At 38.2% G+C, this 15,123-nt stretch overlaps 1 protein-coding gene across 2 annotated transcripts; it reads left to right on the forward strand.

Annotated features, from left to right (window-relative positions):
• Window positions 1-842: 842 nt before the first annotated feature.
• On the forward strand, window positions 843-9,928 carry Adam21 (ADAM metallopeptidase domain 21). Of its 2 annotated transcripts, none has more exons than XM_063275971.1 (2): window positions 843-1,019; window positions 7,201-9,928. In XM_063275971.1, the coding sequence occupies exon 2, from the start codon at window positions 7,328-7,330 to the stop codon at window positions 9,668-9,670; it is 2,343 nt and encodes a 780-aa protein (XP_063132041.1). In that variant the 5' UTR covers window positions 843-1,019; window positions 7,201-7,327; the 3' UTR covers window positions 9,671-9,928. The 2 variants fall into 2 exon arrangements, with proteins under 2 accessions (XP_063132041.1, XP_017455846.3); XM_017600357.3 differs by lacking the exon at window positions 843-1,019 and adding an exon at window positions 1,123-1,292.
• Window positions 9,929-15,123: the final 5,195 nt, after the last annotated feature.

Genomic DNA, 15,123 nt, shown 5'->3' on the forward strand with positions numbered 1-15,123 from the left:
GAGAAGCTATATTTCAGAAGCTGGAACAAGAAGATGAGATTTTCAGGCTACCCTGTGTAAGTAATGAGTCTAATAGATACTATGTAGAAAATTGGAAAAGAAACTTTTTTTTGAATTTTATCAATGTCCTGTTATGGAAATGCTCTAGAAATGATCAAGATTCCAAAGAGTTGATAGATGAGCTAAGTCTATTAGCACTTGTATTTGTATCAGATCCATTTGATCCTTATACATCTCCAAAGAATGCCAGTTACGTTTGCCAAGATTGTTGAGCTACACATTCCTACTTTCTCTTCTTGATACACAGACTGTAATCTTGACTCAATTTAACTAAATACACTTCTCTTAGTAAATTGAACTTCTAAATTTCAATTTTTCAATTTTTTCCACACTCATAACTGTATCCATACTTAAAACTTTTTTATTTTAATACCATTCATGAATTCTTGCTCATCCCCCTAATCCTAATCCTAACCTCTCACTGAAAAGTGAGTTGTCAAGAATAATAAATGATTTTTCCTGTGACTTCTAACAACCACTGGATTAATGTAGTGACTTCAGGGTAGGATTTCTAAAAGGTCAGGCACTCAACTTATATAAAATTTATTCTGATACCATTGTTTTATGAATTTTATTATTCTCTAATTTCTAGTCTTGCCCTTTATGGTGGCCAAAGTTCTATGTAATATGCAGAGAATATCCATATAATGATATGTCTCTCTGTGTTAGTGTCTTTTCAAAGAAAGATACAGATGATTGCTGATGCCCAGGGTTCAGGGACAGTATTTCAAATGCAGTTGGTGTTTCTTCTAGAATGCAATGTATTTGTAATATGTCATAATATGGTTCTATTTTAAGAAAATAACTTGGCAGCACGGTAACAATATGAGGGAATAGTGAGAAATAAAGTAATTTAATTGTGCTGTACAAAGAAGGCATATACATCCACAGAAGGAAATTAAATTCATCCACATAGAAGAGTAGCTGCAACCAGTGAAATCCAATTTCTTCATATTGAGGTACTTTGTAACAAGGGTTGGTATAAATGGTATAGAACTAGGGGGAGGAAGGAAATGCAGTCACTTGTCTGTTTCTGTAGAACTCAGAGAACCTTGTTACTAGGCAGATATTCTAGAACTTAAATGAGAGACAATTGATACACAGACTTTATGCTTACCTTTGTTATGTGATGTCTCAAATAAAAATGTTAGTCCATGTAGGTGGCTATTATAAACAATCTTGAAAAAGGCTGAAACTACTAAAGAGAGTGGGATCCAATAATTCATCTATTGGTGAGCTTTCAACTGTTATGTTCTATGAAAAAAGGGACTATATTTATGCATATTTGAATATACACACATATATACACATATATGATAAGGAATTATGGTCTAAATGCATGTATATAAAACATTAAGAAGACAAATAGAATTTTGGATAATAATTTTATTTGTACATTGGTGCTAAACTATTTTTATTTGATGTGATTAGTCATACAGTGAGACACACTCAATAAGGCTACATGTTAGAAAGAGAAGGCCAGTAGTAATTATGGTAAAGAGAATAATAAATATGAGACTAAAGAGAAGAAAGGAGAATCTATCAAATATGATATATGGATACTCTGTACCCTGATGGTACTTTACACAAAATTATCAAACTACTATATTCTCTAAGTTGCTTTTGTCTCTGGGGATACTGTAAAAGCCAATGTAACAGGTGAAAAATACATGCTAACTGTACCATTTTCATTGTTAAATATTCTATTACTTGGTTGTGGGATTATTATTTAAGGTCATTCACAGATGTACTAAATTAATAAATGATTTTTCAAACATGAATGAAATATACATTCATAATAATCACTAAATCTGTTATTGAAAAGCATGAAAAGCAACTTCATACATCAGTATTTGACTCTCAAGTTGGAAGTGTTGCCTTGACTGGTCTATCTTGGGATTTTTGTTTTATCCTGTGAGCTCTGTGATTCAGTGAAGTGAGTCTTCAATTAAATGTTGATTCCTTCCTGAGACACATCTTTTACTCTAAGCAGGAGGTCGATTTTCAACATGAAATACCTTCCTGCTACCTCTCTTCAAAGGCAAAGCAAAAACTCATAATAATATTTGATTCTCTAATTAATCAAATATTGAATGAAGGTGTATTGGTTATACCATTCAAATTATCAATATTGAAATTTACTTATCCAAAACATAAAAAGATAATGTTGACATTCAGCTGTCTTAGTCACTATTATATTGCTGACCCCACTGAAAGTACCAACTTCATTAGTGTACTATTGCTACGAAGAGACATCATACCAAGATATTTGAATGCTTGCCTACAATTTCATGCATTTAGTCCATTATTAGCAAGGTAGTAAGCATGGTATATACTGATCTGCAGGCAGAGGCAGAGAGAGAGAAAGAGAGAGGGGGAGGGATGGAGGGAGGGAGAGAGAGAGAGAGAAAGAAGACTAGACCTCCTAATCTTTCTAATCCTATCAAAGAGACCCATGTCCTGGTGACTAAGCATTCAAATATATGAGCCTGTGTGAGCCATTAATATTCTTTTTTTCCTTTTTTTCTTTATTAACTTGAGTATTTGTTATTTACATTTCGATTGTTATTCCCTTTCCCAGTTTCCAGGCCAACATCCCCCTAACCCCTCCCCTTCCCCTCCTATATGGGTGTTCCTCTCCCCATCCTCCCCCATTACCACCTTCCCCACAACAATCACATTCACTGGGGGTTCAGTCTTAGCAGGACCAAGGGCTTCCCCTTCCACTGGTGCTCTTACTAGGCTATTCATTGCTACCTATGAGGGTGGAGCCCAGGGTCAGTCCATGTATAGTGTAGTGGCTTAGTCCCTGGAAGCTCTGGTTGCTTGGCATTGCTGTTCATATGGGGTCTCGAGCCCCTTCAAGCTCTTCCAGTCCTTTCTCTGATTCCTTCAACGGGGGTCCTGTTCTCAGTTCAGAGGTTTGCTGCTGGCATTCGCCTATGTATTTGCTGTATTCTGGCTGTGTCTCTCAGGAGAGATCTACATCCGGTTCCTGTTGCTGGCACTTTGCTTCATCCATCTTGTCTAATTGGGTGGCTGTATATGTATGGGGACATGTGGGGCAGGCTCTGAATGGGTGTTCCTTCTGTCTCTGTTTAAATCTTTGCCTCCCTATTCCCTGCCAAGGGTATTCTTGTTCCCTTTTAAAGAAGGTGTGAAGCATTCACATTTTGACCATCCTTCTTGAGGGTAATTTAAGCATTTGGGCTAATATCTACTTATCAATGAGTGCATACCATGTGTGTTTTTCTGTGATTGGGTTACCTCATACAGGATGATATTTTCCAGTACCCTCCATTTGCCGATGAATTTCATAAAGTCATTGTTTTTGATAGCTGAGTAATATTCCATTGTATAGATGTACCACACTTTCTGTATCCATTCCTCTGTTGAAGGGCATCTGGGTTCTTTCCAGATTCTGACTATTATAAATAAGGCTGCTATGGACATAGTGGAGCACATGTCTTTGTTATATGTTGTGGCATCTTTTGGGTATATGCCCGAGAGATGTATAGCTGGGTCCTCCAGACTGATTTCCAGAATGGTTGTACCAGTCTGCAAACCCACCAACAATGGAGGAGTGTTCCTCTTTCTCCACATCTTCGCCAGCATTTGCTGTCACCTGAGATTTTGATCTTAGCCATTCTCACTGGTGTGAGATGAAATCTCAGGGTTGTTTTGAATTGCATTTCCCTTATGACTAAAGATGTTGAACATTTCTTTAGGTATTTGGCATTCCTCAGCTGTGAATTCTTTGTTTAGCTCTGAACCCCATTTTTAATAGAGTTATTTGTCTCTCTGCGGTCTAACTTCTTGAGTTCTTTGTACATTTTGGATATAAGCCTCTATCAGTTGTAAGATTGGTAGACATCTTTTCCCAATCTGTTGGTTGCCGTTTTGTCCTAACCACAGTGTCCTTTGCTTTACAGAAGCTTTGCAGTTTTATGAGATCCCATTTGTCGATTCTTGATCTTAGAGCATAAGCTATTGGTGGTTTGTTCAGGAAATTTTCTCCAGTGCCCATGTGTTCGAGATGCTTCCCCACTTTTTCTTCTATTAGTTTGAATGTATCTGGTTTGATGTGGAGGTCCTTGATCCACTTGGACTTAAGCTTTGTACAGGGTGATAACCATGGATAGATCTGCATTCTTCTACATGCTGAACTCCAGTTGAACCAGCACCATTTGCTGAAAAGGCTATCTTTTTTCCATTGGATGGTTTTGGCTCCTTTGTCAAAAATCAAGTGACCTTAGGTGTGTGGGTTCATTTCTGGGTCTTTGATTCTGTTCCATTGGTCTATCTGTCTGTCTCTGTACCAATACCATGCAGTTTTTATAACTATTGCTCTGTAATACTGCTTGAGTTCAGGGATAGTGATTCCCCCTGGAGTCCTTTTATTGTTGAGGATAGTTTTAGCTATCCTGGGTTTTTTGTTATTCCAGATGAATTTGCAAATTGTTCTGTCTAACTCTTTGAAGAATTGGATTGGTATTTTGATGGGGATTGCATTGAATCTGTAGATCACTTTTGGTAAAATGGCCATTTTTACTATATTAATCCTGCCAATCCATGAGCATGGGCGATCTTTCCATCTTCTGAGATCTTCAATTTCTTTCTTCAGAGGCTTGAAGTTCTTATCATACAGATCTTTTACTTGTTTGGTTAAAGTCACACTGAGGTACTTTATTCTAACCAGTATGAGTACCTCTGGCATTTAAATTCCAAAACCAGGAAATTAAGAAAGCATTTATACAATAAAGCTCAGATCATTAATAATAAAGGAATGTTTGAAATGAATGCCCATTCAAGATTTCATATAGTGAAGTATAGGGCTTACTTTTCCTAATTTTGTCTATCTTCTATTTGAATATCCCTCTAAGTAAGTATATTATGATTTTCCTCTCACTCCAAACAGTGTTGCTAGCATATAACAGGAAAAAGGGCATTATTCTAGATTGAGTTGAGGATTTTTGACAAAGTCACTTGAACTTATGGGGTTCTTAGATGGGCTATACGGATGACACGAACAATGTCAGGAGCATGAAGCCTAAGAATATATTTGAGTCCTTTGTAAATTTGAAGTGTAATTTTCAGTTATGAATAGACATCATTATTTTCAATATATAAATTAGATACTCAAATGTGCTAATACTGCACAGGTCGAAATCTTAAACACATGGTAAATTTGGTTTAAGATTAATTATCAAGGTGAAAAATTGTGTATTTTGTTGGTGGTTCATGAGCTTAGCATGAGCAGGGAGGATATTCTTAAGACTCTTGGCCATTCAATTCCTGTGAAAAACGTTTAGGTGTTTGGTGTAAGACTAAGGAAGAAAAGTCAGTAATAGTGTTTCAGAGTTGCAACTAGAATTGGCTTTGGCAATCAAAGCATATCATAGCCAAGTATCTGGTTATGTGTATTGCATATTGATATTCTGAGAATAAAAACGTTCTCTTCTGCTTATGGTAATTTTTTTTTGTACAATGACATTGGACTAAGTAGTTCTCCAAAAAGCATGTGTCTATAGAAGAGATCTTTCTATTTTCCACAAAAGGAATATCCCATAGGTGATATCACAGTAGTTACTCGAAGAAGACCAGTAAAAGCACATAGAACAAAAACAACAAAAAAAAAACTGAAAAAAAAAGTGAGTCTAAGACTGGATATAGAAAGATGTTTGATATTGGCAATATTTATTTTATATTTACTATGGTGGTATGTTTTTCTTTGGTGTGATACTTTAATGGCAGATTTTCACTGTAACCAGTGTAGGAATCTTTAGCTTCATTAATAAATTCCTTTCTTTAGTAAACTAATTAAGTATGTGGATACATTCAATAGGTAACAGAAAGAAAAATAAATCCATAGGAATCATACATAAAACAATATAATTTTACATGTTCTTAGAACATATTTTTGTCTTAAGTGCTAGACCTAAGCATTTGCTCTGTATGACCAAGTTGTTTGGGTCTGTAGCATGTACAGTGCATGCATATAATACGATTTCATTCATGTTTTATTCAAAAACAAAGAAACAAAGTTGCCTGTAATTCTGTTAGTAGCATAATAATAAATTTCACATTTTAGTATTTAAGATTTGTTATTTTAGTGATTGACATGTGTGTGTGTGCACACACACACACACACTCATCTCTCTATGTGATTAACTTTATGAGATAAATTTCTCTGAATGCTGGTTGGTTAGAGGTTACAGCATATAATTCTAAAATTTTCAGGGACATTCATATAAGCATTGTCCCAAACAACAGCACTCTATTTGCCAAAACTTCTCTCTTCTTCTTGAGGTTCATTGACTTCCTTTTAATTTATGAACACAGTTTGTTTTCTCCATATTATCATGTCTCTAACTGTTCTATCACTAGCTTGTTTGAGGCTTTTTCATTTAATATGTTTAGAGGCTTAACAAAAAAACATTAAAACTAGATATAAAAACCTTTGAGTAACATATGTCTGATAACCTAAACTATTCCCATTTACAATTCTACCTTTTTATGTGCCTATGTGTCTATACCACTGAACTTACCCATTGCCATGGATAATAAGGAATTATTAGTAATACTTTAATGATTTAATTTTTCTTAGGATTAGACAGAGGTAACAGAAGTAGAAACACTGCATACTAGTAAGAGCACCAGTGGAAGGGGAAGCCCTTGGTCCTGCCAAGACTGAACACCTAGTGAACAGTGAACGTGATTGTTGGGGGGAGGGTGGTAATGGGGGGAGGATGGGGAGGGGAACACCCATATAGAAGGGGAGGGGGGGTTAGGGGGATGTTGGCCTGGAAACTGGGAAAGGGAATTATAATTGAAATGTAAATAAGAATTACTAAAGTTAATAAAGATAAAAAAAACACTGCATAGAATTTCATTAAAATGTGATTAATATATGTGTTAAAATAATATATATGTTTGTGTATTTCTACTAATTAATATAAAGAGTCATTTGAAATTCAAAGGAGGAATTACTGAGATTTTTCCTAAGTTATTATATTTGCAAGTCATGCCATGAGTTACTCATTAATCCAATTTAATCCCTTTATTTTGTGTTCTTTCTGTTCCACCTGGTCTGCCCATTCCCAAATCTCTTTTTGCCATCCTTTCTGTTTTTATCTTTAGTTTTCCCCAATATGGATCGACTCCTCTGGAAGACAGTCCATTAAATGTGACCACTACCTACAAAGAGAAGAGGCATACTGGCAGTAACTCCTGTTCTATATAATTCTCTTTCAATCCTTACTTCATAATGACAGTGTTGGAGACCTTGGAACATGTGAAGATTACCTTTTTGCCACTGTGTCTGGAATTGTCTCTGTTCTTCTTTGGATGTCCACCAATTGGGAGATCCCAAAATCACAGTCCCCCTGAAGTAGTGATACCCTTGAGAATCACAGGCACTTATAGAAGTACTGAAGATCCAGGCTGGATCTCTTACAGCCTGCACTTTGGGGGCCAAAGACACATTGTCCACATGAAGGCCAAGAAGAAATTGGTATCCAGATCTCTCACTGTGTTCACCTACACTGACCAGGGTGCGCTTCTCGAAGACCAGCCTTTTGTCCAGAATGACTGCTATTACCATGGTTATGTGGAAGGGGATCCAAACTCCATGGTTACTCTTACTACTTGTTTAGGAAACATTCAAGGAATGCTGCAGACAAATGGAATCACTTATGAAATCAAGCCCAAAGTGGTTTCTGCCACATTTGAACATCTAGTGTATAAGATGGATATGGAGGACACAGAGTATACACCCACAGGGTGTATACTAACCAAAGAAGAAATTGCAGAACAACTGAAGTTTCAAGAGAATGACAATTCCACTCTGATGCAAAGTTCTTATATAGGATGGTTGCTACACCAATGGTTTCTTGAATTAGCAATTGTGGTAGATCATGGAAGATTCATTTTCAGGAATAGTAATTCATCAATTGTGGAGATGGATGTAGTCATGGGAGTCAATTTAGTAGATGATATTTATCGCTCAGTTAATCTTGATGTGGTTCTAATTGCAATAGAAATTTGGAATGCAGGAAACCCCTATAAAGTAACTACAACACACCACATGATGGAAAATTTCTGCAAATGGAAGCAATTCAGCTTCAATAAACGTGTGGTTCATGATTCCGCACATATTATTGTGAAGCAGGATTTTTGTGTTAATGATCTTACTGCGTCATATTTTTCAGGGGTGTGTAATATTAATTTGAATTGTGGTTTAGAGTGCATTATGGATGATAGACTGGCTTCATTTAGGACATATATGACACATGAGATTGGTCATGTGCTGGGCATGATGAATGATGAAGGGAACTATTGTACATGTGGGAGAAATATATGCATAATGAACAAAAAGCTATCACCCTCAGATGCATTCAGCAACTGTAGTTATGAACAATTTTTAGAGACTACTTTTAGAAAAACTTGTTTACACAACTTCCCAAATCCAGAGACTATTATTACAAAGAAACGGTGTGGAAATGGAGTGATTGAAGATGAAGAGGAATGTGATTGTGGTTCCTTAAAATTGTGTGCCCAGGATGTATGTTGTTTAGAAAACTGCACTCTGGTATCTGGGGCAGCATGTGCTGCAGGAGAGTGTTGCCAAAACTGCAAATTTATGCCATCAGGCACAGTGTGTAGGGAACGTAACAATCCATGTGATCTCCCAGAGTGGTGCAATGGAACCTCTGGTGCATGCCCAGAAGATGTGTATGTGGAGGATGGGGTCTACTGTCAGGGCAGGAGTATTTGCTTTCAAAAGAGATGTAATAGTCGTGATCAACAGTGCAGACAACTTTTTGGTGAAGGAGCAAAGAATGCAAATAAGAATTGCTACCTAGCAATGAACAGCAGAGGAGATCGCTTTGGTCACTGTGGTATGAAAAATACTAAGTACATACGATGTAATAAGCAAGATGCTCTGTGTGGGAGAGTTCAATGTGAGAATGTGACAGAAGTTCCTCGTTTGCACAACCATTCTACAGTGCATTCGACTCACATCAATGGCTTTAGCTGCTGGAGTACTGACTACCATTTTGGGATGAGTGTACCTGATATTGGTGATGTGAAGGATGGCACAGAATGTGGTTCAGACTTTTTGTGCTTAGAAAGCAAATGTGTCTTTATGCCACCCTGGGAGGAACTTTGTATGCCTACGTTCTGCAATAAGAGAGGCATATGCAACAATAAACATCACTGTCACTGCAACGAACATTGGGCCCCACCCAACTGCCTGAACAAGGGCTTTGGAGGCAGTATTGATAGTGGGCCCCCTCCCAAAAGACTAACGCAGCATGTGATTTTCATCATAGCAATTGTTTGGATTGCTATTTTTAGTTCATGTGCCTTCTTTTTACTTTGTCTTTTGTATTTAGAGAACAAAAAATATGAGCAAAGAAGGAAGCATTTTGCAGCTTTATCTGGGAAAATAAAACATAATGTTGAGAAGCCATACAAGAAAGAAGAGAAAATTATTGGGACAGAACTTAAGGAGCAAAAGCAAAATGTTGAGAAGTTATCTGAGGAGGAAGAAGAGAAAGATGTCAAAACTGAGGAAAAAGTAGAAAGTCCAAATGCTCTACAATAGAGAGATGGATGCTATAAATATTGCCCCTTTGTAAACAATAGTAAAATATCCATACCTCGTGTCAGAAGTAATTGCAAAAAAATGTAGAATTTAAACAGAATATACCCAGTCCCAGTGAAATGTCACATTATAATCTTTTCTGGTGTTCTAGTAGCAGAATGTGGCATATATCAGTGGCTATTGAAAGACCATCCCACAGATCTCTTGTATTTCAAAATCATAAATGTATAACCATCAATAAAAATTCTTTTTAGCATACCCCCATTTTTCATTAATTTAAAATTTTAACTAGTTTATTCTTTGTAGAATTAGTCTGTGTATGTTTTCTGATCAAAGCGCAGATAGTTGTTGGGATATCTTTGATAATTTGTTGTCTCTCAATTAGAAATCTCTTTCTCACATGAAGAAAAAAATCACACTTGCTATTCTCTAGGTCTTCCTTCCACTTTTTGTCCATAGGAGTGCTACACAGAGATTGGTTATCTAAAGGATGAGTTGGTGGGAAATTTATGTCTACATTGCCCTGGCAACAGCTGTGGTTTTAAGTTTGTATATTATTATTGAAGTTGTTAACTTCAGACCAATGAAATTCAGCACAATTTCCTTGAACAAGGGAGGTTTCATGCATTATTCATACATTGAACCTCAATAGAATGAATATGAAGTAAACTTTGCCCCTTGTCCATTTCTGTAAGACCCTTTCGATTCTTTTTGGAAATCTTGACACTACCTAAATATCCAATTTCTGGCCAATTTGTGTTATGTCTATTGTTACTAAATGCTCACAAGATATCAACACCTCCTACCTAACATAATATATGATCTGCTTTTGGTACTAATATTCATGTACAAAAGGGATAGAAATGTAGCCATTTGCCTATCTGGATGTATAATAGTTACTATGTATCAAATACTTAAATGGTACTAGATACATTAAAAACACTTAAAATGAAGATAAATAATATATATTCTTTCATTCTATTTTTATATTATGTGCTTGGGTGTTTTGTCTATATGCTTGCATACCATGTGCATGCAGTGCCCCTGAAGCCATTAGAGGGTTTTAAATTCCTGATAATAAAATTAGAGATCCTTGTGAGCCACTATATGAATACTGGAAAATGAACATAGATCCCCCTGAACAAAACTCAGTGCACTTAACCATGGAAAGATCTCTTTGTCTTCCTAATGTAGATTTTTAAAACATGTGTTAGCTAAAATATTTTTGTCTAAAATTTTCAATTTTTATGAATTAGAATTTATAGCTTGTTTACATTGTCATTTTACAGTTCTTCATGGACTATATAAAGACAATAAACACTGACCTACACCAGAACCTGTTTACCAAAATTTTCATTAAAATTATAATAATCAAATGCTATCATCAATCCTAGAAACTTAAAAATGATCCCATAATGAAAAACAAACAAACAAACTGAAACAGTAATTTGACAGATATCACCTTCTCCATTAGAAAGTAAACTACTGGCACTCAAGCTGCAGGTTCCCAGTGGTCAAGACACAGCCCAGATCTGAAGAGACCTGGTCAACAGCTCCCTGCACCCAAATCCTGTGGGAGGGAGAGCTAAGCCTTCACAGGGGCAGATATGCCTGGGACTCCAGAAGTGACTACACTCTGCCCACATTTCTGACTCAAGAGGAAAACACCTAAAGCCATCTGGGACTCCTGTGCATAGGAGCCTGGGAAAAGGCGGGGCAGGACTTCTGGTTGTTGCCCTCACGGAGAGCACAAAAGCAGCCCTCAGGAGCAACTTCAGGCCCGGGACCACAGGTAAGACCAACTTTTCTGCTCCAAGTGACTTCCCTGGTGGACTCAGGACACACAGAGGCAAAATTCCTCTGGGACAGGACACTTCTGGTTTCTAGCTGGAGACCGAACCTCACTGATCCCGGCCCACAGCTCCCAAACCCCATGGGAGAGAAATCTCACCGCCCAGACAGGTGGGCACTCCTGAGACTGCAGAGTAGGAGAGACCTCCAATACTGCACACTCTTGCCCACAACCCTGGCCCAAGAGGAAACTGTATAGGGCTCTGGGAACAAGAAGATAGGGGCACTCAAGCAACAGGTCCCGTGTGGTCTAGACCCAGCCAGGATCTGAAGGGACCTGGTCAACTGCTCCCTGCACCCAAATCTCATGGGAGGGAGGGTTAAACATTCAGAGAGGCAGACACGCCTGGGAAGCCAGAAGAGACTACACTCTCCCCACATTTCTGACTCCAGAGGAAAACACCTAACACCATCTGGGACCCTTGTGCACAGGGACCCGGGAAAAGGCAGGGCAGGTTGCCATCCTCATAAAGAGCTCAAAAGCAGCCCCCAGGAGCAACTTCAGGCCCAGGACCACAGGTAAGAACAACTTTTCTGCTCCAAGTGACCTGCCTGATGGACTCAGGACACATGCCCACAGGAACACCTGAAGAACAGTAGACAGGAAAGACTACACGCCTAAAAGCAGAACACTCTGTTCTCATAACTGGCTGAAAGAAAACAGGAAAACAGGTCTACAGCACTCCTGATGCACAGGATTATGGGACGGTCTAGCCACTGTCAGAAATAGCAGAACAAGGTAACACCAGAGACAACCTGATGAGGAGAGGCAAGTGCAGGAACCCAAGCAACAGAAACTAAGAATACATGGCATCATCGGAGCTCAATTCTCCCACCAAAGCAAACACACCAGAAAAGCAAGATCTTGATTTTAAATCACATTTGATCATGATGACAGAGGACTTCAAGAAAGACATAAACAACTCAATTAGAGAAATGCAGGAAAACATAAATAAACAAGTAGAAGCCTATAGAAAGGGATCACAAAAATCCCTGAAAGAATTACAGGAAAACACAATCAAACAGGTGAAAGAATTAAAAATGGAAGTAGAAGCAATAAAAAAAAAGCACAAAGGGAAACAAGCCTCGATATAGAAAACCAAAGGAAGAGACAAGGAGCCGTAGATACAAGCATCACCAACAGAATACAAGAGATAGAAGAGAGAATCTCAGGAGCAGAAGATTCCATAGAAATCATTAACACAACTGTCAAAGATAATGTAAAGCAGAAAAAGCTACTGGTCCAAAACATACAGGAAATCCAGGACTCAATGAGAAGATCAAACCTAAGGATAACAGGTACAGAAGAGAATGAAGCCTCCCAGCTGAAAGGACCAGTAAATATCTTCAACAAAATCATAGAAGAAAACTTCCCTAACCTAAAAAAAGAGATACCCATAGACATACAAAAAGCCTATGGATCTCCAAATAGATAGGACCAGAAGAGAAAGCCCTCACGTCACATAATAGTGAAAACACCAAATACACAAAACAAAGAAAGAATATTAAAAGCAGTAAGGGAAAAAGGTCAAGTAACATATAAAGACAGACCTATCAGAATTACACCAGACTTCTAACCAGACTATGAAAGCCAGAAGATCCTGGACAGATGTCATACAGACACTAAGAAAACACAAATGCCAGCCCGGGTTACTATATCATGCAAAACTCGCAATTAACATAGATGGAGAAACCAAGATATTCCATGACAAAACCAAATTTACACAATATCTTTCTATAAATCCAGCCCTACAAAGGATAATAAATGGTAAATCCCAACATAAGGAGAGGAGCTACACCCTAGCAAAAGCAAGAAACTAATCATCTTGGCAACAAAACAAAAGAAGAAAAGCACAAAAACATAATCTCACATCCATATACGAATATAACATAATAAAATCCATGATTATCACCCTGTACAAAGCTTAAGTCCAAGTGGATCAAGGACCTCCACATCAAACCAGATACACTCAAACTAATAGAAGAAAATATGGGGAAGCATCTCGAACACATGGGCACGGGAGAAAATTTCCTGAACAAAACACCAATGGCTTATGCTCTAAGATCAAGAATCAACAAATGGGATCTCATAAAACTGCAAAGCTTCTGTAAGGCAAAGGACACTGTGTTTAGGACAAAACCACAACCAACAGATTGGGGAAAGATGTTTACCAATCCTACAACTGATAGAGGGCTTATATCCAAAATATACAAAGAACTCAAGAAGTTAGACTGCAGAGAGACAAATAAACCTATTAAAAAATGGGGATCAGAGCTAAGCAAAGAATTCATATCTGAGGAATGCCGAATGGCTGAGAAACACCTAAAGAAATGTTCAACATCTTTAGTCATAAGGGAAATGCAAATCAAAACAACCCTGAGATTTCACCTCACACCAGTAGGAATGGCTAAGATTAAAATCTCAGGTGACAGCAAATGCTGGCTAGGATGGGGAGAAAGAGGAACACTCCTCCATTGTTGGTGGGATTACAGACTGGTACAACCATTCTGGAAATCAGTCTGGAGGTTCCTCAGAAAATTGGATATTAAACTACCTGAGGACCCAGCTATACCTCTCTTGGGCATATACCCAAAAGGTGCCCAACATACAACAAAGACACATGCTCCATTATGTTCATAGCAGCCTTATTTATACTAGCAAGAAGCTGGAAAGAACCCAGATGCCCTTCAACAGAGGAATGGATACAGAAAATGTGGTACATCTACACAATGGAATATTTCTCAGCTATCAAAAACAATGACTTTATGAAATTCATAGGCAAATGGATAGAACTGGAAAATATCATCCTGAGTGAGGTAACCCAATCACAGAAAAACACACATGGTATGCACTCATTGATAAGTGGCTATTAGCCCAAATGCTCAAATTACCCTAGATGCACAGAACACATGAAACTCAAGAAGGATGACCAAAATGTGAATGCTTCACTCCTTCTTTAAAAGGGAAAAAGAATACCCTTGGGAGGGGATATGGAGGCAAAGTGTAAAACAGAGGCAGAAGGAACACCCATTCAGAGCCTGCCCCACATGTGGCCCATACATACACAGTCACCAAACTAGATAAGATGGATGAAGCAATGAAGTGCAGGCTGGCAGGAACCAGATGTAGATCTCTCCTGAGAGACACACCCAGAATATAGCAAATACAGAGGTGAATGCCAACAGCAAACCACTGAACTGAGAACAGGACCCCTGTTGAAGGAATCAGAGAAAGGCCTGGAAGAGCTTGAAGGGGCTCGAGACCCCATATGAACAACAATGCCAAGCAACCAGAGCTTCCAGGAACTAAGCCACTACCCAAAGACTATACATGGACTGACCCTGGCCTCCAACCTCATAGGTAGCAATGCATAGCCTAGTAAGAGCACCAGTGGAAGGGGAAGCCCTTGGTCCTGCTAAGACTGAACCCCCAGTGAATGTGATTGTTGTGGGGAGGGTGGTAATGGGGGAGGATGGGGAGAGGAACACCCATGTAGAAGGGGAGTGGGATGGGTTAGGGTAATGTTGGCCTGGAAACCGGGAAAAGGAATAACAATCGAAATGTAAATAAGAAATACCCAAGTTAATAAAGATGAAAAAAA

This window comes from Rattus norvegicus, chromosome 16 (genome assembly GCF_036323735.1).
Source record: "Rattus norvegicus strain BN/NHsdMcwi chromosome 16, GRCr8, whole genome shotgun sequence".
NCBI classification, from domain to species: domain Eukaryota; kingdom Metazoa; phylum Chordata; class Mammalia; order Rodentia; family Muridae; genus Rattus; species Rattus norvegicus.